The 25158-nt window shown below is 44.7% G+C and overlaps 2 protein-coding genes across 2 annotated transcripts in view; both read right to left on the bottom strand.

The window, feature by feature from the left end:
- The window catches only part of LOC119402084 (PR domain zinc finger protein 4), a 30690-nt gene extending 29482 nt beyond the window's left edge, over window positions 1-1208 (bottom strand). The window contains exon 1 of the mRNA XM_037669183.1: window positions 339-1208. Within this exon, the coding sequence (XP_037525111.1) occupies window positions 339-465 (127 nt within the window). The 5' untranslated portion in view covers window positions 466-1208. The remainder of the gene's footprint in view (window positions 1-338) is intronic.
- Window positions 1209-1456: 248 nt separating this feature from the next.
- LOC119402083 (uncharacterized) lies at window positions 1457-17981 on the bottom strand. The gene is made up of 4 exons (XM_037669182.2): window positions 17767-17981; window positions 7059-7232; window positions 5732-5926; window positions 1457-3352 (listed from the first exon to the last, which is right to left on the bottom strand). Exons 1-4 carry the CDS (start codon window positions 17831-17833, stop codon window positions 3213-3215), a joined length of 576 nt encoding a protein of 191 aa, XP_037525110.1. The 5' UTR covers window positions 17834-17981; the 3' UTR covers window positions 1457-3212.
- Window positions 17982-25158: the final 7177 nt, after the last annotated feature.

Here is a 25158-nt window from a genome sequence, read left to right as displayed (position 1 = left end):
GTGCACAGGGTGCTCTAGAATCTACGCGTGTTGTAGCGTGCAGATAATCATTATTGGCAGGCAGTAGTTAATGACGTACCGAATTATTGATACCTATCCTACGAATGACTGCAGCAAATGAGTTATATGTGCTCGAGCTAATATTCTTAAGGTTATATTCAGTAACAGAGAAAAAGCAGTAATTTGTTGCAGTTTGTAGGATTATTGGATTAGTAAGCTCAAGAGATGCGAAAATGTCAGGACAGCTCTGTAGCAAAAACAATTTGGCAAGCCTACGCAATTCGCTTGGCAAGTATTTCTTCAGAATTGAGTCTCCAACGTTCCTGGCTGTGACTTACCTAGTGCGACCATCTTGTCGTAGTTTTCTTTGATGTTGCCGTAGCGGACCTTCATGTAGTCTGGAAGCTTCATCCATTCCTGGTCCGTGAAGTAACGGCGCACGCCTTCCACGTTGCTACTGCTCATCCTTCTAACGCTCGAAAAACCGCAGCATCACCAGTTACAAAGCGCGCACGCTAGCTGTCCCGGAGCCCGCCCCGACCGCCACCGACACCAAAAGAAGGTTTCTTTTAGTTCGTTTTCCTTTAGTGATGGCGCATACCCACTGCATAGATTCGTCAACTTCCGGGTGGTATTAAAATGAAGGTTTTTACTACTGAGGTTAGGCGGAATTTCCAAGAACGAAATTAATAAAAAAAAATTGAATTACGGAGAAGTTATCGCTAGAATAGACATGTGGCTGAGTTAGCGTTCATGAGGCAGTGTCCGAGAGATGAGGCTCCCGAGTAAGAAATTATGATGATGATGATGATGCCATAATTCTGCTGGCACGCAACCACTACGGGGCATAGGCCACGAACCGTGCGGTATTTTAAGAAAGTTCCAATGTCAGTAATCGATAACGAAAAGAACTAAGTAGATAGGAATATGAAAGTAGCTTTACCATACCTTGCAGGTGTCATCCGTCTTTATTAAGTGGGTAATAACTATATCACCTAGAGATTGGAAACATTGACACGGTAGTCAGTTTGTGTTAGAGAGGTAGTTACGGATGACGCGGCAAACATTCCTGTGGTTAGATCCCAACACCGCTGCTCCAAATAAATGTAAATCTATCTATCTATCTATCTATCTATCTATCTATCTATCTATCTATCTATCTATCTATCTATCTATCTATCTATCTATCTATCTATCTATCTATCTATCTATCTATCTATCTATCTATCTATCTATCTATCTATCTATCTATCTATCTATCTATCTATCTATCTATCTATCTATCTATCTATCTTTTGCATTGCGATTCCGTCGATTTTGTTTCAATAAAATTCACTCTTGGATATATATTTGAAGACGTACATCATGACTAAGCACGTGTAACAGGGTGAGTGAGATGTTATGACAGATATTACGGCCTTATATGTTGGCTGTATCATAATATGAATGAAATAAATGACACAATGCGTAACTCGTCATTATCAATATTTTTATTAGTGATATGTACCAGCCTGTGCGGGGCACGACATGAGTGTATGACCAGGATGAATGACGAGTCAGGACATGAACTACAGGACTCGCATTGTAGTAGTCGTAATACAAATGACACCATTAAACAAGTGCCGTAGTGGTCATTTCTTTCAATAACATATCACAATAGGCATCCCCTAACATAAATTACATGAATATTCATTCCCTAAGTATCATCACTCATTGGCGCACCGTCAGCCAGCGCTGGCTCACGCTGCCCAGTGTTGGCTAACTTTTTGCTAGCAGTGCTCAATATCTGCTAACGTTTAGCTAGCTTTAGCTGATGTTTACTCTATTTATCGCCTAATGCTGCCTGTGCCTGGTGCTTGTTAATGTTGACTAGTTAGGGTAACCATTGACTGGCACTGTTTAATATTGGGTAACTGTCGGTTATGCTGAGTGATGTTGCTTGACTGTCAGCTAATGTTGCCTAATGCTTGTTAATGTTGATTAGTTAGGGTAACTGTTGGCTAGCACTGGTTTATATTGGGTAACTGCCGGCTAATGTTGCGTTGTGTTGGTTGTCTGTCAGTTAAGGTTGATTAGGTAGGGTAAATGTTGACTGGCTCTGGTCAATATTGGGTAACTGTCGGCCAATCGGCAGTTTTAGAATAGGATGAGCAAAGATAGCGTTCGTTGCGTACGCACGCTGTTTCCCTCACTTAACGGGGACACGCAAAAGAATAGCGTACGACGCACGCACAGCGGCGACATACGCTAACGCTAAGATTTGCGTACCTCACTCTAAAACTCTATTGTTGCGTGATGTTGACTGACTGTCGGCTGATGTGTAGCGCTTAGTAATGTTGGCTAGTTAGGGTAACTGTTTGCTAGCACTGGTCAATATCAAGTAACTGGTGCCTGCTAGTGTCTAATGTTGACTAATTGTTTACTATGGTTAGCTAACTGTTAGTTAATGCTGACAATAGGTGGCTTGGGACCAAACCCGCGTCTTTCGGGTCAGCAGCCGAGCACCACAACCAGTGAGCCATCACTGCTAGCGCGGCTTTACCCGAAAGTATATTTTAAAGAAACAAAAACAAACTAGAGAAAGAGGCCTTGATTAGTCAGGCTTTATATTAGGCATAAATGTGTCCATTAAGGTAGAGAAAAATATATTTTTTCTAAATGGTATGCTAGAAAAAAGACCTGCATACGTTTGTACATGACGCTGCTTATATAGATTATTTACATTGTATGGGTTGTAAAATTAAATGGAACCTTTTGGCTTTCCCATAGATGCAGAGATGCTGAATCTAAGGTAAACGCACGTACCCCTATTGAATAATTATGCTCGAGAGGTGATCATCGGCTACCTGTTTTACGGTGCGAAATTAAGGGATATATTTCAGGTCGTGTGGAATCCTTTGAAAGCTATCTTGACACAACTAACAGCATTCATATGGAATGTACTGTAATGTCATTTGTATGGAATGCAAATATTTACCTTTGGAACTGCATGTGGGCGAGAAGCTAGCGATTACAAGCTGGCGCTTACAGTGCGTGTGCGGCCAGCGTAACCTAAACGTGCAAGCGGCTGTTTTTTAAGACAACGATCTCTGTAGGAAGAATACGTTAAAAATTACGAACAGTTGTGGAAATTTTTGCTTTATTTTCAACATTAATGAATTCATAGTCATCGCATCGAGCTCATGCTGTTACTGTAAGGCATATTAGGTGCACTAATTGAACTGAATACCGTAAGGCATATTAGGCGCACTAATTGAACTGAACGTTTTTACTGGTAGAGGGTATTCAGGGATGAACGCATCAGAATTTGGTATCTTTTTCGCTCGAGGCAGCTTCCACCACCAGGGCTTTACTGCAAATAAAAAAAAACGCACCTTCTGTCAAACTAGAGCATTGGAATACTTCAGAACCACAAATTTTCAAACGTTCCTAATGAGAACCATATAGGGCGTCAAATATTACCGATGACATTGTACATTTTGTCATACGACAATTCGCGCGTGTGAACCGCAAATGACAAATGTCAGGGATAACGCATAATAATAGTGTTCTCGAGCTCTAGTGTTTTAACCCTACCAGACTATACATATGGTAGGGTTTTGCCTGCTACCGAGCGATTTAGACCGCGTGAAGAAGGATTCACGCGAAAGCAATTCGTCTGTTCTAGAGAGTTTGATTGTAATACATTGCGTTATGGCCGTGTCGTCTTTGCCTCTCGTATTCGCCCTCTACCTGGTTTTTATCAATGAATAATTTTCTTCTTTTCTGAATTCTGTACCTCTGTTTCTTCCAGTTTTCTTGCTTTCTTTTTGTGGCCAGTTTTTTTTGTACCAAAAAGTGTACCATTTTTTCATTGCGATTTTAAGAAATAAATAAATAAAGGAATAGCGATGAACATAATATACTACTAATACCGAATTGCATTTACACATTCCCACAACTCCAAAGGTTCCATTAAGCATGTTAACCTTGTGCATGACACACCGAATGGATGGATGATCAGACTTCATGAGACAAGGCTGGTTCAGATCTATATATGCTTTTTAAAATAAAACATGGATTTGTGAACTATCTTGAGGAGAACACGAAATGCCTAAGAGCATCAGTGCATAAAACCTGCTGCAACACTCTTCATAAACAACTTTGCATGGTTCCTTGCAGACACGTAGCCGGAGGAGGGGGGTGTTTTATCGAAAATAAATAGTGAAAACATGTACTTATCCTATATAGTGATACATGCACTTCTCATCACGTACCTAAAGGAACATTTAAGGCAAATAACAAGTTATGTCAGAGTGAAAGCTCAATGTATGACAACGTCTAAAACGGCAATATTATCAAACGCAGTGCCCCACTTACTGAAAAATTAAGCTAAATGTATCACACGACGTGCGCCATGAGCGGGACATTTTGGAAATGATCCGGATGACGTGAGAGCGTCCGACTACAATTAATCACTAGTAATCAAACTAGCTGCAATAAAAAAAAAAACCTTCCGTGCATCAAGAGACGTAATAAAATGCTGCTTGATTGTTTCTGTTTGATTCATGAAAAAAAGAACCTCTTTGGCGTTTCTATGGGGAACGGCGCGCGTGGTTCAAAGGTTCCGTTTTCGCCGAACAGCGCTTCGCCCGGCGCCTGTCTTCGCTCAGCGGTTGCGTCTCAGTGGTAGTTTCGGTATCGCGTACTGCCGAGTGGGTTTTGCACACTCGTGAAAGTCGCCCTGACTTCGACAAAATGCCGCATGCATGTGATGCTGCCGGATGCTCGAATGGTGCACGCCGCCGCGAAGTAGAGGTCGGCAACATTGGGCACGGCAACAGTGACGTCAGAAATTCAGGCGGGTGATTTGAAGTGCGCTAACGCGAGGCGGACCACTAAAACGTGATTTTATGTCAAATTAAGCACTTCCTTGGTACAGAAGTAGCACTACGAGGTTTCTGGACCGCTACTTCAACAATCAACGTCGACTTAATATTTGCCTTTAGTGTCCCTTTAAATTATAGCTGTTTTTCCCGAATAGTGAAGATAGTCAGCAAGTGGCCCCGACCCTCCCCCCGAAAAAAAATTCCTGGCTACGAGCCTGGTTCCTTGTCCCGCTCACAGTAAACTAAATACTAGGTGTTGAATTCGTTTTTGAGGAGTGAGACGGCAAAGCTAATTTACGTCACCACGCCTTTTATTCATCTCCTTGAAGCTTTCCAATCGAGTATCAGTGTCACCGCCAAGTGCTGTCACCGTTCAGTATAAGTGCGTGCGCCAAAATTATAAAAAAAAATGCACGGAAACGTTTCCAAATATTTTACCGTGTTCTATAATAAACTGCCCTTGCCAATGCGTGAGTTTCGTTCCAACACTTCTCGACAAATTTGTTTCATCACTGCAACATCTGCCCCGCATCGCATTAATTTTCACCAAGGTAGGCATTCCGTGCCGTGAAACCAAGACACTTGCAAAATCTTTTTCTACCACTCGCACCAATCGAGTGGAACCACCTTCCCAGCTGACATGTAGCGTCAATTGATGATAACGTTTTAGCGAGGCAGTAAACTCCAAGCTGTTGCAAATATGCCGTGTATTTTTACTTGCTATAATTTATCTTTTTGTTTTATAATTTTTGTCCACTCCTCTGCTCTTGGCCTTGAGGGCAAATGAATGATTGATTGAATGAATGAAGGAATGAATAAATAAATAAATAAATACTGCGAGTACTATGTGATTCGTCACTTACTCGTGCATGACTTCGTGAGCAGACTGTAAATGTAAATCACTCTTTTAAAGTCACCACAGCCAGTGAAGACCAAGTAATCATGGACTCTGCCAAAGATGTCACGACGCGAAGACTCCCATTTGTCGGTGCAGCGATCCATGTTAAGTAACCAGTAACGGCAACTGAGGACCCTCGTAGGCAGTCTTGCATGAGGAACTGCAGGCAGCAGAGAGAGGGTGGTTCATTGATTTCTTACCAACAGGACATGCGCTGATCAAGTTTGTTTGCTGCCATTCTGGCCTTACCACACAGACAAAAATACCACAATTGAACATTTCACCAGAACGAAGATAATGTATCGAAATCTAGTTTTCGGCGGGTAAAACAGAACGTTATAATTTAATTCTAAAAAGCGAGGGGTATGGACGCTAAGAACACTTCTTTTAATTAGACAATTAGGAGACCGTTATGGTTCCGGCTGATTCTTGCTCGTGCGAGCTTGAATATGATGCTGGCGGCAGTTACGTCCTGGTTGCGGCGCTTCGACGTGTTAGACAAGTTCCCAAACTCGCGTCCTTGCGACGGAAGAGGTTGCCAGATGGAGTAAACAATAAAAATAAGAAAAAAAGAGACAACCTAATAAAGGTAAAAAAAGAGAAGGCATTTCTATCGCTGGGGCTACTTGCTACTATGGGCGATGCAGGGGCACATATTTTTGGTAACGTTAAATTGAGATCCCTCCACGGTATTGATCCATCTGTTTGTGCCATGTGTAGAATGTAAATATTCAGTTCACTTATTATGACTGCGTTAAGTGATCCTGCTCTCGTGCAGTATATCTCGTTGACTGATGTGTTAGTTTTTCTCTTAGATGTTAGGATGTAAGCTCCATTGCATTTGTTTTGGCAAACTATTTACCTTATGAGCTCGTAAAGAGCGAGACAGCTGGATCGAGTAAACATTGGAACAACTCCTTAGGTCACCAGGCGGTGATGTGTCACTGAGCATTGCACTAAAGCCAGCGAGGTAAGCTTAATGACGCGCCCTTCTTTTAATATTTTTTTGAGGTTTTCATGTACACCTGCATGCACTCCTCTACCACGAAACACATCAAAGACAGATAACCATTAAAATGAGAGGCTCGTGGACAGACAATGGCCGATAGCATGACAATCAAGACCGTCCATTTAGAAGTAGCTGGAAATAGAATATTCGTAATAAGGGATTACGACCAGACAATCAACTAACATGATTTAACAATTCAAGCAGAATTCTTCGCTCAATGTTGCCGCAGGCATTGCTGAAATTAACTAGTCACGCGTTAGAACGCTTTCATTTATTCCCATACCTGCGGGGCAGAGTGTCTCGCATTCTTCTCTAGTTTGGAAGCTGTTCGGTGATCGATAGCACACGAAACCTTGCTCGCATCGCCTGGCTCCCCGTATGTAACTCCATTGCAGCAGCAGGCTGTTGCAGTGCTCAATCTGAGGAGGTACAACACACCGCGGGTTTCGTAGGGCCTCTGTGAAGTAAAAGGTTTACCGGAAGCAATAGATTAGCTGCAAAAACAACAGAGAGGCAAATAAACTGAACTGTAACAATTGATAACATAAGACCGACTGCAGCCTAACGTGAAGGATGCAAGTGGTGTTGTCTAAGACGTAATTAGGTAATTAAAGAGCTTAGATACACCAGTGATATTATTTCACTGCCACCAAAACGCGAGGCCTGCGCGGAGCACGCAGCACAGTCACAGCGTAGGCTGGAGGAGCGGCCCTTCGAGAGCACGTTGTGAACTCTCTTGGGGCAACTACTGCAAGTACACTTGCAAAGTACCCACTACGCGATATATCTTCGTAATTTTGCGAAACACAGTGGTAGCCATAGTACCCACGATGCCATTATTCATCATTTTGCGGGGAAGAGAGGTACCCGCTACCCATATGTAAGGCATTATGCGCACTTCGTTGGGCAACTCACGCTATATTATGCCTGGTGTGATTTTACTGTTCTACTAGCTATATTTAATCTGTAGACGTGGTTCCTGGCCCGACATGACGCATCTATGGGGCTTTTTGCGAATGAGCTTCAAGCAGAGGCATGGCTCTGTGGTAGCATACTCGACTGCCACGAAGAGATGGATGGATAGATGAAAGAATTTTGTTAAGGTCCAATAGGTCACGCTAGTTTCCAAGCCGGAAGCGGGCCGCTCCCACGTTGGGACCGAAAGACCTAGCCTTTCGGCCGCTTCGTGGGCCCGTTGGACTGCCCATAACTGTCCCTCTAATGTCGTGCCACGAAGAGTGCCTGCGTTCAAATCCTGCTCGAACAGTCGATTTATTTATCTCAATATGCACGATAGCGGTTACGGCAAGCGGCGGCAGCGCAGGCGGCGGACAACTATGCCACCAAAATCACCGGTTGTGATCTCATAACGGCTTTCGCTGTAAAACTTGCATTCCTGATAACATGTACGCGAAGCCCACGCTCTTTGCCAAGTTCATGTATATGCGTTAAAGTAAGCAAACGTGAGCCCGTACCTCTCAAAATATCATTATTAAAATTCGTGAGACTTTTCTTGCATGGGTGCACTTCTGAACTCAGTGGAACGACGGACAAGGCAAAGAAGATGCCGCTAGTTTGAAGGCGCCACCACCATTGTCGACCACCCTTTACGTGAGGCCGCGTTCCATCGTAACCAATGGAACGCGGCGCATGCTGAGGGCTACGTTTGATCTTTTCGCACTGTTAGTTCGTTCAAAAGGGGGTGTCGCCAGAGCTCGGAAAGATTCCTAGTTTCGCCAAACTCGGGCCATCCTGCACAGCACCCATGTTCGCTGTTTCCGTGTTTGCGTAGCTTCGGGTACTAGTTATGAGCATGTTTATGACCACTGACGTCACTACACACAAGCGCCTAGTCACGTGCTGCTTATTTTGAAGTCTCGGGCACTGCCCTTGTAGCCCGAAAAAGTTAAACCTCCCACTCCTCATATTCGCCCACCTTAGCAGCCTTATGAGCGCAGTACTATTATTATTATTATTATTATTAGTAGTAGTAGTAGTAGTAGTAGTAGTAGTAGTAGTAGTAGTAGTAGTAGTAGTAGTAGTAGTAGTAGTAGTAGTAGTAGTAGTAGTAGTAGTAGTGGTAATAATGGTGGTGGTGGTAATAGCAGTAGTAAGTGGTTGTTTATTAGAGGGAATGTATACAGAAATGGGGGGAAACGGAAAGGGAAAAACAGTATAGATGGCCGCACTGGAAATGTCAAGCTCGAGCAGCAGACACATGAGCGGTGGACATCGGTGGATGATGGAGTAGTAAAGATTAGAGAGATAGAGGCTCGAGGGGGGCCAATTTACATATGTACCCAGATGGGTGCAATGGTTATTTACGTGTGCACACTGAAGGAATGTATGCCTCATAGTTGTCCTGTGGAAGAGGCCTCCTCGAAAGAGTTTGTCACCCGGCACGGTTAAGTAACGGAGAGCAGTCGGTAGGCGTGGGAGGACTGCTCGATGAGGTCACATATTGTTCTACGAACAGTCTTCCGCACGCGGGAGGAGCCGCGAGGCCATTGTAGCGTCTCAGCACTGTCGGCCGGCAGCCCGTGCGCGCGGTAGTATCTCAACAGCCCCTCCCGAGGTGTTTGACAGGCTGCGCACTGCAGGGTCAAGCGTTCGAGTGCCTGGACTACACCACAGTGTTGCCAAGTGCTTCTTGAGGCAACTCCGAAGCGACGCCTGCTCGCTTGCAACGACACGCACCCTACACGCACCCTACACGCACCCTACACGCAACCGCAGCGGTCCCGCGCTTTGTTGGTGTGATATGCCGCGCGACGTGACAGCGGATTACCCTTCCCCACGCGGGATACGTGGGTCAGGGTGCTACTCTTTTTATAGGTGCCTTCGGATAGCAATACGCATGTCTTTGCTGTTCAAGGGTACGTCTACAGGTCACAGTAGATGTGCACTTACAGCGCTAGTGGGGGGATCCGGATAATATAGTCTACCTGGAGTTCTGTAACGCGCATTGATATCGCACAATGCAGGGCTTCTAGCATTTCGTCTCAATTGAAATGCGACCACTGAATCCGGGGTCGATGCAGCGACTTTCGGGTCAGCAGCAGAGCACCGTAACCAGCAGGCACTGCGACGGCTTTTGATGAAACTCAAACAATTCACTAGCAGACCGTCACCCCCCATCCCCATGCCGTTCAGGCAAAAGAGAAACTACGACCTCTGCTTGTACATTCTCTGAACTTGTGGTTGTTCTAGCAGTATACATTAAAAACAGTTATTTTTATTAAAAGAAGACTGTAATGCACGCAAAGGTCGCAGAACGTAGATCTGCGATCAGCGAGAACCAGCGAGAACGTAGATAGTATACAGTAATTAACAGGTCAGCTATTCTGTACTCAGTGTTTTAAGCTAATCCAAGATCTGCTTAGGAAAAGTTGTATCATGACAAGACAGAAGGTTCGCAGACGCATAGAGCCGCAAATTTTGAACAACAGACGGACAAGGGAAGAACAGCACGGTCCCAAAAGACCTTGTGATATTCCTGTTTAAACTTTAAACATTTTCCCAAACAATAGACGTCTATTAATTAATAAAGAGAAACCCGCAGCGGAAATACATGCATAGAAGAATGAACGCACATGACAGAGCCAACAAATTCAAGCATTTTCTTCACGGAGACTGGTGTTCACAGGTTTTTCTGCGAACACATAGGACATTCATGCTTGTATCATGTTATAAGAAATTCAACCTGTTACTGACTCAAGTGCGGAAATGATTGCAGAAGCTCGTCAAAGTTTTGCAATAATAGAAGCAAGAACAATTTCGGGGCTCTGCTACTGTTGTACTGATATGAGCAATAGGGGACGGTGTAAAGCCCAAGGATCTTTATTGAAGTATTAGCCAGCGAGGAACAACGTTTTTGATATCATATTCTTGTCCTTTCATCTAGTTTCACCCATGTACTGCTTTCCAAAAAACAGGTGGTGGGAGACAATAATACACACAAAATACGATGTATCAACATACTAAGCTTACAATTCATTACTGCTCAGGCTGCTCTTGTTATCACGGCTACCTATTCCCACAGCAAATTGTAGTAGTGTTACAACGTATGCAAAAACTTACTTTTTTTCTTTTCTTCATTCGGCTGTCGTCTTAATATTTGTGGAGCCTCATGTATACATCACCAAGTGTTTTCTGTGGGCCGGGGCTGCACCATACTTTTCAAGCAAAGCATTTTCCTAAGTAGTTTACTGTAGCTGTTTGATCATGCGTCAGATCACCCGCATCTTCGATCGAATTTCTAGGCTAACAACTATATTGGGTTCGCGGAAAAAACGCCTCAGATTTTTTTTTTGACAAGATTCGAATGAATGCTGTTTCTGAAAAAGGGTTTTTAAGCTATACTCTGCGCTTTTAGGTGCAAATCACCTTATGCGCCCTGACTGCCGGCGTCTGCTGTCGCCGTAGCCCGTCGTGGTGTCTGCTGTCGTCGCGCGTCACGGTAAAGCAAGTGGCAAATAAGACGACGCGTTGGCTCAGGCAAAGCTCTGCTTCTGCAATGGACGCTGTATGCGATGATGTGTGTAGTAATGAGAGGACGCTGTTGTCTAATTGGCATTGAGGTGTCCCTATGGCAAACACCAGTGCTTCACACCTCTTCAGGTTTCACGTGGCCTATATAACGACAGGAAGAATGCTATTAAGAGCGGCAACTCTGTAGAAAACTTGTCGATAATCCATTAAAATATTAAACCATGATGATAGCATGTCTTCCACCATAATGTGGATATTTTAGTGCGGAGGCATAAATGTCGATATTGTGTCGCCATCGAATGAGTGAGAAACCTATGCCTCTGCGCACAAACGACTACCCAGAAGCCGGACTGAAAGAGAGCACTTAATCACATCAACAGGTGCACAGGGTAGACGTATCCACTGGCCTAAGGAAGGCGCTTACTGTGTGCAGCTCCCTCTCCAGCCCCATTCAGGGTAGTACGAGTAAACTATGCAGACGCAGAGGTTTCCCATTTGCTCATGAGGATGATGGGAGGGATTAGGACGGATTAAATGTGCATTCAGTGAGGCACCGAACAACCACCATATCCACTACAATATGCACCATTAGGATGGAAATCGTTCCGTGAAAATGGTGGAATTCGTTAAAGAATTATGGGCACATCTTCTGTAGGAAAGATTGCAGCGTAACAGCCCCCGATAAATTGGGCAGCAAGGACGGAAAGAAAAAATGCCAGGCCTGCGCTGAAACCCCAGCACAGTCACAGCGAAAGCTGGAAAAGCGGCGTGTCTAGAGCCGGCTGTAAGCTCTCTTGGGGCTACTAATACAAGTACCCACTACGCCATAAATACAAGCAAGGTACCCACTACGCCATAAATCAAAATTTTTGTGAAGTTGGGAAGCACCTACTAAGCCATTATTCGTCATTCTGCGGAGAAGCGAGACACCAGCTACACGTCTGTAAGGCATTATGTGCACTTTGTTGACGCGACGATTGATGACGATGAAGAATTATGGCTCAGCCCTTTGTGATGGGTTGGAAGCTTTAAACGGCACACCAGTTATGCAATTTGCATTTGGTGACGCCCGGTCGTTATTTCCCTCTCCCGCCATGCTGTATAACATATGTTGACGTGGGAGCGCGAGGGGGGGGGGGGGGCGAAGAACTTTACTAAGACCCCGAGGAAATGGATCATGCGCTTATGGGCTTCCTTGGCAACCAATACTAGTACACTTGCGAGGAACCCACTACGCTATAAATCAATGTAATTTTTGAGAAGTAGGGAAGCAGGCACTAGGCCATTTTTCGTCATTCTACGGAGAGCCGTGGTACCTGCTAAACGCACGTAAGGCATTATGTGCTTTGATGATGCTGTGCCTGATGACGATGAAGCATTATGGCGGAATCCTTTGTAATGGGTTGGAAGCATTCAACAACCTACTCGTTACGCAATTCGCATTGTGTGACGCCTGGTTACAGAATTCGCGTTGTGCGACGCTTGGTGCTTATTTTACTCTTCTACCACGCTACATTGCATATGTTATTGTGGTTCCTTCCCGACATGAAGCCTGTATAGGACCTTTTTGCAAAGCAGTTTCCAGCATCGGCATGGCTCAGAGGTTGAATGCTGGGCTACCACGCAGAGGGCCGAGGTTCGAACCTCATTCCATCCTGGAATTTTTTCTTATTTCGTTTTTTTTCCTATTTTGAGTAATAGTGGTTACGGACACCGGCGGCGGCGGCGGCGGACAACTACGGCGCCAAAAGCGGCCGCTGAAGTGATCTCATAACAGCTTTCGCTGTAAAAGGAAAATGTTTGATGTCAGTTCAAGGGGAAGTCCCGTGCTGTTTCAAGCCAGATAAAGATGTCTGAGAACGTGAAGCTATGAGACAAATACTCTAACGAAGATTTCTCATGCTTAACACGTGGGAAGGGTCCATAAAACATTGATCATGTACCAATTGAATGTGAAGGTTTTTAACCAATAATCATGAGACGAATAATTTGAGAAGAGATGTTAGGTTTAAAAGACACTCTTCAGAACGTTACTGAATCTACTATCGAGACCACTAAGAGAAGACTGGTACATTAGTGACAAAAGCTACTGAACACACAGAATGCGAAAAAAGAACTATGCAGTAAATATAAAAATTGTGAGGAGGGGCGGGGTCAGTATTGACAACGTGTTAGTAGAAATTACATTGCATGGAAAAGACTAAATAAAGGGCTTGATAGCGCTAACCATCACCGATATTAAAGGGGGATGCTCCTGACATATATCCATTCATCCCCGCCACAACGACGTTACTGGTGTAATGACAACGTGGTGACGAAGTGGTGACAACGTGGTGACGAAGCGGAAACGGTGCGGCTAAACAGCACGAATACGGCGCCAAAATTTCGTGAAGATGACGCCGTAAGGACGAAAGCATAACGAAGGTAGCGCGAAGAGAACGGTATAACAGCTGCGTAACCGGGATGATGACGTGGGAACAATGGAAGGACGACAACAAAGGTGGCGACAGTGTGACGGTACAGGTGCGACGACGACGCCATGACCGAGGCGGCGGCTGAGTGACGACAACGCTGGAAAGAGAATGGCATGATGGTCATGGCATGACGGCGAAGGACATGTGAAAGGGACACTAAAGAGAAACAATAAATCGGTTTATATTGATAAAGTTTACTCTCAGAACACTAATGTCGTTAATTTCACCATCATAGGTTGAATATTAGAGGAGAAAATCAAGTTCAAAGTTTCATTTTTCAATTTCGCGCGGAGATTTGAGGTCACGGATTTCAAAGCGTATTTATCGTATTTTGGTGCCATTGGCTGAACAAAATTTCCTCAGACTTAGTATGTTAAGTCTGCGGTCCCCTCAGAGGACAATGTACTTCATTTTTAACGATTATGAAGTACGTAGGCCCTAGTAGGCGCCGTAAAAATATGTGACGTCATGGCGAATGGTGCGGAAACTTCAAGGTGTCGTCGCCACCTACGTTTTCTTTTTGTGGTTTTTCTCGCTTACTAAGCGTCTTCTCGCCTCAAGCGTGGTGTTTCTAGCATCGTGAAACAGTAGTTTACTAGTACGGGAAAAATCGTTTTGCTCTTTAGTGTCCCTTTAACAGTTGAGTGAAGATGGCATGATGACGACAGGATTGCGCTAGCGTAACGATGACAAGAACGCAATGACCACGGCAGTTATAGGCGTGTAATTGCTGTTGAGGGTATCCTGGAGTATATGTAGTCGGCCAAAATAGTGTGGTCGGATCTCTTGTGAATAGACTGTCGTACTAGTATACTAAACGCGCGCTAAAGGCATTTTAGTTGCCACGTATGACACGAGGGAGCTTCAGCAGAAAATAAAATATAGCTAAAAGAATCCACATATTCCAGTGATCCCACTTGATGCACCGGCAGCGTCTTAAGCAATGGGAAAAACACGTTCAGTGTATGAATATGTGGTCATCGCAAACTTCACAAAATTCACAATCTTCTTTAATATTTTACAAGTTTGCCTAGCAGGTTAGGCTGAGCCCTATTGCAAACTGGACACACACGATGCGTTAACTGGTTCTGTATTCGCGCGTCAATTTAGCCTCATCTCCATGAATAAAAGAAGTTATTATTTTATTAGAAATTGTAAGAGAAACATACCTACTAAAATAAATACATTTGTGTTGAAATGAAGTGACGTTTTCATTACAGAAGCAGATATGAGGTTGGTGTATATGCTTTGCACATAAAATATTTTTCTGGCGTCTATGAAAATTTATGTGAAGGCACCCTACGCGGAATCACCAATACAGTCTAGCGTTGTTTGCTAACCGTAGCAAGAAATGCTAATTTGGGTATAAAAAAGAACCCAGGCGTATGATTGGGGCTTTCCCTTCGTCCTTGAGCAACAGAGGTTTATTCCACGGCTTTCGTCACGTTATTCTAAATTCTATACAATATATCTCTGCGCTGCCACGACGCAGTAAAAATACTGCGCATTCTTCTATTGTCACATTAGTAGGCAAACAGAAAAACTTTCCACTGATTGTCTGAAAGTCACATGATTTTTTTTGTAAGCTACCTTTGAAGCTTATCCTCATAAAAATAGACCGGGTTGAAAAACAACTCCAGCGTTGTTTTTCAAAGTTCTGAGTAGGCGAACATTTTCTGCGTCATCTTGGAATCACGACTAACGGTTCCCTTCGACTTAAATATATCGATCTTGAAAATTAAATATGAGTTTTATTTCCCAAGCCTGCTCAGAATATTAAACTTATGGTTAAGGCGTCCACCACGGTGCAATAGTGGTTATGGAGCTCGGCTGCTGACCCTAAGATTGCGGGTTCGATCCCGGTCACGACGGTAGCATTTCGACGGAGGCGAAATGCTAGAGACCCGTGTACGATCGATATCAGTGCACGTTAAAAAAGACCAGATGGTCGAAATTTCCGGAGCTCTCCACTACGGCGTGGCTTATAATCATATCGTGGTTTTCGCACGTAAAGCCCAAGAAGTTATTATTAAAACAAGATTACAGAGTGTCTAGCTTCCTGTGCAGTTACGCCTATATGATCACAATGAAGTTAGAAGCCTCTATTGTGGAAATGACGGGAGTGGGTTACGCAGTGCATAGCATGCTCAAGGAAGCACTTTTTTGCGACTGTCCTGCATATTATCCGTACTTAATGTAACTGCGCAATAACGGACGGAAACACGAAGGGCGAGAAAAGGACAAACAAGCGCAGACTATCAACTGAAGTTTTATTGCAAGAACGAGGCAATATAAAGGGCAGAAAAAAGCGAGAGAGGGCAAAAAAAGAAGGAGACAAAAGGCACGAGGGACCAACTCAACAAAAACATTGGCCACATCAGGCAAGGCACGCCCGTCATACAAAACCAATATAACTCTTTATCATGTATGGCGACAGATGGAACACTGACGCAGGACTCAGAATTCTTTTGAATATGCGCAGCCTCAATTAGTTCACGCGCTCTTTGGTTCTTATGCCGGAACAACACAGAGGTATCACCAAAGAGCGCGAGAACTAATTGAGGCTGCGCATATTCAAAATAATTCTGAGTCCTGCGTCAGTGTTCCATCTGTCGCCATACATGATAAAGAGTTAAGTTATCTTGGTTTTGTATGGCGGGCGTGCCTTGCCTGATGTGGCCAATGTTTTTGTTGATTTGGTCCCTCGTGCCTTTTGTCTCCTTCTTTTTTTGCCCTCTCTCGCTTTTTTCTGCCCTTTATATTGCCTCGTTCTTGCGATAAAACTTCAGTTGATAGTCTGCGCTTGTTTGTCCTTTTCTCGCCCTTCGTGTTTCCGTCCGTTTTTGCGCAGTTACATTAAGTATGGATCATTACCAACTAGCCCAACTTACCACTCTTCTGAACTGCATATCATCGTCTTGCACTTTGCCTTTAAGCTTGACTATCGCTTCCCTTCCAGCAGCCGCGCTGGAAGTAGTGGAACTCTTTAGCCATTACGAATTTAGACACATATTGACTTAGAGCCAATAGCACGTTTTCACCGGGGAAGCATATGAGACGACGGGATCACTACACAGCTGCAGCGCATTTTTACTTTTGCCGAGATATTTGTACGTGAACAGTTTGTTAACGTGAGTAGACTCTTATAAAGTATGAAAATCTACGGCAGTGCGATGGTTGTCAGTTTTATGTCCATCAACGCAGACAGCCTGCTGCCTTCAATCATTGTCATAAATAAATACAGGTGAAAAAATAAGCAATGTACTAAATCAGTTCCGCGCAATAGAATAAAATATCTTAAAGGGCCGCATGAGGAGCTGTATTACAAAAAGTCAAAGATTAACACCCTGAGAAGTGTTCTTTTGGACCACGAGTAACATCTTCACCTTTACGACTGTAAAAAAATATTATGGGACGCAACAGCGAGCATTGACTACGCGTTGATTGCAAAAAGTCCTGAGTTAAAACTTCGTAATAATTCGCGTAAAATTTTTTTATTGTCAACTTCGTGAATGTTGCACATATTATTAATTTTTTTTGCAATGGAAAGTCAAGAGAGAAGAGCGTTGTATTTGCCGCAAATAAAATTACATCTAGGCACTGAAACATGAAGTTGCGAGGCGTGAAACAACCGAACACTTCTTAAATATGCGCGAAGGTCTTAAAATCTTTTGTGTGTACATGCGTAGCAAACTTCCTTCATTTTCTTTGCGTGGTGATTTTTATGAGGAAAGTTTTCTGTTTTACGCAAGAACAACAGTATGACGAGCATGCTAAAGTAATGTATCGAAAGAAGGTCAGTGCTATATACCATTTAGAGGCCATAAAATGTCGGCAGAATGCGTGCGACATGAAGTCGCCCAGTCTGTCGTAATCTAACTTCAGGTAGCTTTTCCGACAAGATAAGCTGGGAATAATTACCATGAACAATGGCTCCACCAAAAACGACGAACATAACATCGGTTCAGCCGGGTTTCAATGAGTACAGTGTCTTACGGAAAAAAAAAGAACGCCGCTTCTACTCACCTGCTACATAGCACCAAGAAAGTGCCTTGAGAACAGCTAACACTCTGAGTGCATAAAATAGCGTCATTTCACGTGAACTTTGTAGTTCAACTACTCCAGTGGCCACCAGGCAAGCCGAGTCAGCGTGAATCGAAACGGCTCAATGCAATTTGCTTCTGCTTTCCATTGTCATGGATGCGTTTACATTTATGGCGACGCGAAAGCTGCTGCGCGGAACATTGGGACAACTAGTTTCTTTGTGCTCGAGGACTTTTTTGTTCTGTTCTTGCGTTTCATTATTTTTGCGACACTCCTGCGTCGTTTTTGCAATATCTCCACTTCCGTAACTGTCAAAGGATATTGTCCTCGTAGGCCAATCGAATGGCAATAGGCCGATGATGCCTTTTTTTCCTTTGCGTATTTTACAGTTGAAAGCAACTGATGAGCCAATAGTACTGGCTGAATGCGTTCTGCATTAAATCAGCAAAACAGGAGCTATAATTACTAAGCTACTGTGTTTCGTTCAATTCTTTTCGCTCTTCAATAAATATACGCCCCTGCATATGTATATCTATGTGCACTTGTATGTGGCGCAAGTTTTTATAAAAGCTTTTCATAAATATACATTTACATATAATCGTCGAAGGGAAGACAATCATACCACTTACAATAAGTAAAAGCACCATCAGTGTCGCAGAAGTATTCGCAGTATCAAATGCATGACAATGAAATCTAGGCCAATGTCATACTTCCAAATTCGTTCAAGGAGAAAGATGGCTTTTCCCGCTTTCACTGGGCAACATTTTGTAAACTTTCCGTATGTGTTTGATTACACAACTACAAAAAATAGCAAAGCTTTGAGTTCAGCGTCAGACAAAACTGGCGCCGCCACGGCAGCGTGCGCGCTTTTCTGAATTATGAAGTTGCTATAGAAATAGAGTTCTCTCATAGCTTTCTAAACGACAAAAGGGCGCATGAGTGTCTCGAGGTGATCCGCTGATACCTTTCGGCAATTGCCTTTCTGTATTTTCAGCATCTGATACTAAACTAATATATAAAAAAAACATTCTAAAAGTCACCTGCATTTTGAACGCTTCCTATCAGACACTTCGTGATACACTGTTATAAATGATGAAGCTAGTGGAATGAAAGTTACTTTTACTGCTATTACTGTTTAATATCCACAGAGAGCAGGGGGGTGCCTCAAGAATTTTCAAATTGTGATAGAATTTTTCTCAAGTTTACATCCTTCCCAGTAAAATAGATTTTGTAGCATCGAGAAGTCTCATCAAGGCCCTCTTTCTTCCAAGGAAATTCATGGAAGCCCTTATGTGCACCGGTAATAGGACCACCGCATAGCTATGACCTAATTTTCCGTATATATAAAAATGCATGCGACCCATTATGAAATCTATGCAATCCAGGTATGTGCTCTGAAATGTCTAAATAAGTCACTATACTCTCGCAAGCGAGTTAGTCCTGACAATTTCGCCGTAGGGGGCGAAATTCACTTCAATATGTAACAATCGTCGTAAGGTGAATTAGTGGTCCCGACATTGCTTCCATCTTGGATCCAATTCTTAATGTTGTTGAAACAAGTGTAAGCAGTTTACAACGCAGAACTCAGTGCGCTAAAGGTCTCTTTTTTTTCTTAGGCCTCATTGTGTATCTATGTGTATTATTAACTTCGGCAAAAAAGCCGTAATTCGCAATGATCGTGAGGGATATAGCAGAACGAATCTTTCTGAATCATACATTTTGCATTGTCTATGCTTCATATAGTAATATATTAGTAATACATTAAAATAGCTGGCCAGAATAATTCCTCGCCCACTGTCTATTTAAAAATTTACATTTAACACGCGTCGACATAATGCTAAACTTTCAAAATATTTTGTACGCAAGCCTCACAGTAAGTCGACGTGAAGTTTCATGTGCTGCGAAATTTCAGAAACACTTTGCTCATTCGCTGTCAATTACTACCATAAAATAAATAAGGAAAACGCGCATATCACTACAAGCAAGCTCCCTGCCTTTCTGTTTTTTTTCTCCTTCTCCTCAACTTTTTTCTCTTTCGCCTCAACATCAGGACGGGCTAATCCTACAACGATTTCTGCGTGAGCGAACACCTTGGTACCTTGCAAAAAACGAGCCAGCTGCACTCCGTGAAAACCAAATAAACAGCGAAGCTGAAGCCCCCTTTCGTCAGGCTACTGCATTTCTCTGGTTAAAAATCTTTTTTCACGCAGTTTTGTGTTGCATCATTGTTCTATATTTCATACTCTATGTTTAGATATGTGGTGCTAGTAGGCGGAGGAGCAAGAAGAGGCAGTGAGGTCAACCAGACGCGCGTCCGGTGTGCTACCCTACACTGATGGGGAGGTAGTAGTGCTTTATTGAACTATTGCGTCTACTGTCGCCACTTTTATCAGGCGTTACATTTTGCTCCTAACTTTCTTCTGTTTACGCTAAGGACTTCTTTGTTCTTCAAGCTAAGCCTTGTGAATCTAGCGCGGCGATATGCTCTTTCACACCGGCGCCGGAGCGGCTGCGGTAGAATGTCAGTGCGGCTGTGGCCGATTCCACCCGACCACTCGCCCAAAACGCGTATTACCATCACGGCTGCGTAGGAACGCAAACGGCGTTGCAAGCGCTGCTGCCGTTTATAATACCTTTGTCACACGGCCACCACCCAACTTCGTTACACTCAATCAATGTAAAACTCTATGAGGGAGTTGGACAGAGATGGAGTTGTGCCCATGTCACACGGCGGTTTTACGAGCTTTGGACAGAAGCCGCAAGGCGCTGATGTACCAACAGTCTGCATGCAAGATTTCGCGTCTAATCACGCTGAAAACATTCTTAATGGTACGTGTGATTATAAAGAAGTATAATCTATCACATCGATACAAAAAAAATTGTCTTTATCACAGAAACGTGTACTTGCAAGCATGTTGACAGTAATTTTGACAGGAGTGCTGGCAACACTGTACATTTATTTTGTTAGCGCGTCTTCTCTATGCGTGTCGATTGTCAAACACACTGCAAGTTGTCGTCGAGCTCTTTGAAGTTGCGCTACCACCCAGATCATGTTGTCCTTTCCAATATCGGTTGGGCACAGGTCTCACGTCCAGTCCACAAAGCCTTTGCTGCGGATGGCTCCCACCACAGCCCGCATATACTGCCGGTACGAGTGCCGGCGTCGACGAAGAAGGAAGAAAACCCGCGTCACTCGGCTGCTATGACTATTGGTAATGCTGAAGTAGTATGAAGAGCACCGCAATAAGAACGGAACGAGATGCACAGACGTAAACACAACGGTGCACACGGACTCGGAGACACTTATTCGAAATGGCGGCACGACGACTTTTCGCGAGGCCTGGTGCGGAGAGTATGTGCACTTATACGCGTTTTTTAACACGAAAGTGTTTTATGCCGGGGTCCACCACGGCTCCACTGACGTATTTCCGTCACGAATATGACGTTGTAAAATGTAAAGACTAACATATGGCAAAGAAAAAACTATGAGAAAAAGTTCCGTCACCGGGAGTCGAACTTACGACCTCTCGATTGCCAGCGCGCAGCGCGTAACGACTCCGCCACAGGCGGCATGTTCTCTGCTATGCTAAAGGCGAGCTGTTTATGTACACCATTTGCCGGTGGCGGTACTCAGAGATCGGCGGTACAGCGTATTTTCGTTATCACTAGCGAGATGGCGCGAAGGGCTCGAAGAGCGCGCTTTAAAGGGCCCCTCACCAGGTGACCTAACGAATTTTAGTTAGACATTGCAAGTTGTTGCGAGCCCGATAAAGAGCATTTTGCCACAAGAATTTTTCTAATTGGTCGGTTAGAAGCTGAGAAAAACAATAATTTGTAGCGGCGCAAAACCATGATGCGAGGAGGCGAGCTGCAAACACTTGCCGCTCGCCCCGTGTAGCCTTCGCAAGCCAAAGCCCTTCCCTGCCCTCTTCGGCACGCGAGCAGAAGGATCACATAACGCATACGCATGAACACGTCATGCGCACAAAATGTCACGAGCGCATGACGTGCCCGAACCAGCCCGAGCCCCCGAGAGGCGAGCGGTGTTGTGGCGGCGTTCTCTGCGCTTCGTCTCTGCAAGTTATGCCGAATGCGCCCTCGCCGATCACTTGGCTTTTCAACCTATTACTGAGCACGAAAGCTGCAACATTTGTACGGACGCGAGACTAGCGGTGTGCCGCAAGAACATCTAGTTAGACGCGGGAGGATAAATGAGCCTAATAAGCGCTGGAACGCGGTAGGAAATTAGTTTCTTTGCAAAGGGTGGCGTCTGCACGATGCGCAAAGCGCGAGAACACGAACTCGTGCGAAACAGAGGTAGATTAGTCTCGAATCTAGCTGCGATTCGCAGTAAAAAATTAAAAAAAGTCAACGTATACATTTCGTTTGTGTGTTTTGTTATGGCTCTCAAGTTTTATTCATCCATCCAAGCAACAAATTACACAAACTACACGTCGTGTCAAATAATTATCGCAGTGTCACGTGCTACTGTTGGCGACGTCAGAGCACAGTCGTCTACGTAGAGAAGCGACGTCACAGCACTACCATCTACGTAGGGCCATTCTCTCATGTACGTCATCCCCTCATTCTCTGGGCGCGCGGACGCGAGAAGGGCAAGCAGCGTTCAGCTTGAAATTTGACCCATTTACGCGGCGCGTAGCGTTGCAAATTTTGGCAGACGTAATCGTGAACGCCCAGTGCATGCATTGCGCTCGTTAGCTCAAAATTGTCAAACCTGGTGAGGGGCCCTTTAAAAGTGGTCCCCCCACGCGGATTAGCGCGCACCTCGACAGGGCGTGGTCGCTCGTGCGGGCGCTTATCTCATGATCTCGGTGGTTTGTACGTCTTGCGCTCTGCCTGCAATTTCCGTTGAGAGCACGAAGGTCACCTCGCTCACTGCAGCGGCCGCTTTTGCGAAAGGAGCGCGCTGCTCACACAGAAATAAGTTACAACTGTGACAGTTCGCGCTCATCCTGTGTATGTTGGTTCCGCGCGTCCTTTCTCCTTGAGCAGCGCATTGAAAGTTTCGAGTGGCTTGCCGTTCTTCGCCTAACATTACAATTTGATGCTGTAGCATTCATTCCTTCGCGCTTGGGGCGAAAGAATGCACAACAAACGCTCAACTACGTCTGTGAAGACACGTTTCACTTTCGTGTTATACCGATTCCTATGACAGAGGGATCAGCCATGTTTTTTTTTCGTTAAACGCACGTTATGACTGGATTGTGCAGTGAAATAACTTTCAATATTATGAAAATTCATAATCGTGTAGAGTGCGGCTGTTTTGTGTTTGTTTTTCCGTAACTACAGATTACTGGGGACGAGTGTACTCCATTCCGCCGCTAATGGAGATCGCGTGACAGGGGTATTACAAGCCCACCTCGCAAAGCAAGTTTAGTGAGGCGTCGTTGCATATACACCCCCCCCCCCCCCCGCTCCAGCCCAGCGAGCGTACAAAGACGCTCCTCACCTCTTCCTCCGTGGGAGCCTCTTTCTCGACACCATTGACAAGGTGCAGCGCCTTCCCCTGCCTACCGAGCCCCACTCTAACCCACACCGCAATGCCACGCAACCCGGCGGGGGGGGGGGGGGGGGGGGTGTTTCTTAAAGGGCCCCTCACCAGGTGACTTAACGAATTTTAGTTAGACATTGCAAGTTGTTGCGAGCCCAATAAAAAGCATTTTGCCACAAGAATTTTTCTAATCGGTCGGTTAGAAGCTGAGAAAAACAATAATTTGTAGCGGCGCGAAACCATGATGCGAGGAGGCGAGCTGCAAACCTTTGCCGCTCGTTCCGTGTAGCCTTCGCAAGCCAAATCCCTTCCCTGCCCTCTTCGGCACGCGAGCAGAAGGATCACATAACGCATACGCATGAACACGTCATGCGCATAAAATGTCACGAGCTCATGACGTGCCCGTACCGGCCCGAGCCCCCGAGACGCGAGCGGTGTTGTGGCGGCGTTCTTTGCGCTTCATCTCTGCAAGTTATGCCCCATGCGCCCTCGCCGATCACTTGGCTTTTAACCTATTACTGAGCACGAAAGCTGCTCTGGCTGCAACATTTGTACGGACGCGAGACTAGCTGTGTGCCGCATAAACATCTAGTTAGACGCGGGAGGATAAATGAGCCTAATGAGCGCTGGAACGCGGTAGAAAATTGGTTCTTTGCAACGGGTGGCGTCTGCACGATGCGCAAAGCGCGAGAACACGAACGCGTGCGAAACGGAGGTAGCTGAGTCTCGAATCTCGCTGTGATTCACAGTAAAAATTAAAAAAAAAGAAAACGCACACATTCCGTTTGTGTGTTTTATTATTGCTCTCAAGTTTTATTCATCCATTCAAGCAACAAATTACACAAACTACACGTCGTGTCAAATAATTATTGCAGTGTCACGTGCTACTGTTGGCGACGTCAGAGCACAGTTGTCTACGTAGAGGAGCGACGTCACAGCACTACCATCTACGTCATCCCCTCATTCTCTGAGCGCGCGGACGCGAGAAGAAGGGAAAGCAGCGTTCAGCTTGAAATTTGACCCATTTACGCGGCGCGTAGCGTTGCAAATTTTAGCAGACGTAATTGTGAACGCCCAGTGCATGCATTGCGCTCGTCAGCTCAAAATTGTCAAACCTGGTGAGGGGCCCTTTAAAGAAGAATAGAAATGCATCACCAACTAGCTCCGCAACATGTTTAATGAGTGACTTGCACGTGCAAAACATGTCATACAATAGAAATTATATCTCAAAAGGCATCCTAGTGCCGCCATTGTTAGTTTCTTATCTTGCTAAGGCTCTTTAATACCAAGTTCAGGCACTTGCATGGACACTTATAGGGTACTGAAACGAACATTTTCAGTTGTCGTTTTCTTGCGTCAAGTGAAAGGCCAAGCTCTCAAGGGCCTAGTAAAAGTACTGCTAAGAGTGAGTGCAGACTGAACAAGTAATTACAGTGGGTTTTGAAAAGCTAGTTTCGGTTCCTGCTGTACCCTGACGTCACAACACGGTATGAGCTTCTCGTCACATGCTCGCGCAATATATCGTGACGTTTCCACGGCCGTTCCGCACCGTGGCTCCGTTGGTGACACAGAAACGGCCATCTTGAATGTTTTGGTGACGACAAGTAGCCAATTTCGAAGTTTTGGTATCTGGCGTCATCTCAACTAGTCAGACTGCTGCGTGAAGGCACCAGAACTAGTGCTGCAGCCTGACGTCAAGCTAGTGTCGATGTCGGTAGGTGCGCCATGCTAAAATTGACCTTAATATCTAAACTAAATATTTTATCAGCATTTGCTGAGCTTTGCACTCGCTCAGAGCCATCTCTTTATACCAGATATGGTATACAGATATGGTACCAGGTATGGCAGAGTAGACTCGCCTT

Source organism: Rhipicephalus sanguineus, chromosome 8, assembly GCF_013339695.2.
Source record: "Rhipicephalus sanguineus isolate Rsan-2018 chromosome 8, BIME_Rsan_1.4, whole genome shotgun sequence".
Classification (NCBI taxonomy): Eukaryota; Metazoa; Arthropoda; class Arachnida; order Ixodida; family Ixodidae; genus Rhipicephalus; species Rhipicephalus sanguineus.
Note: the sequence above shows the minus strand (reverse complement) of the source record. Positions and strands in the feature narration are given on the sequence as shown.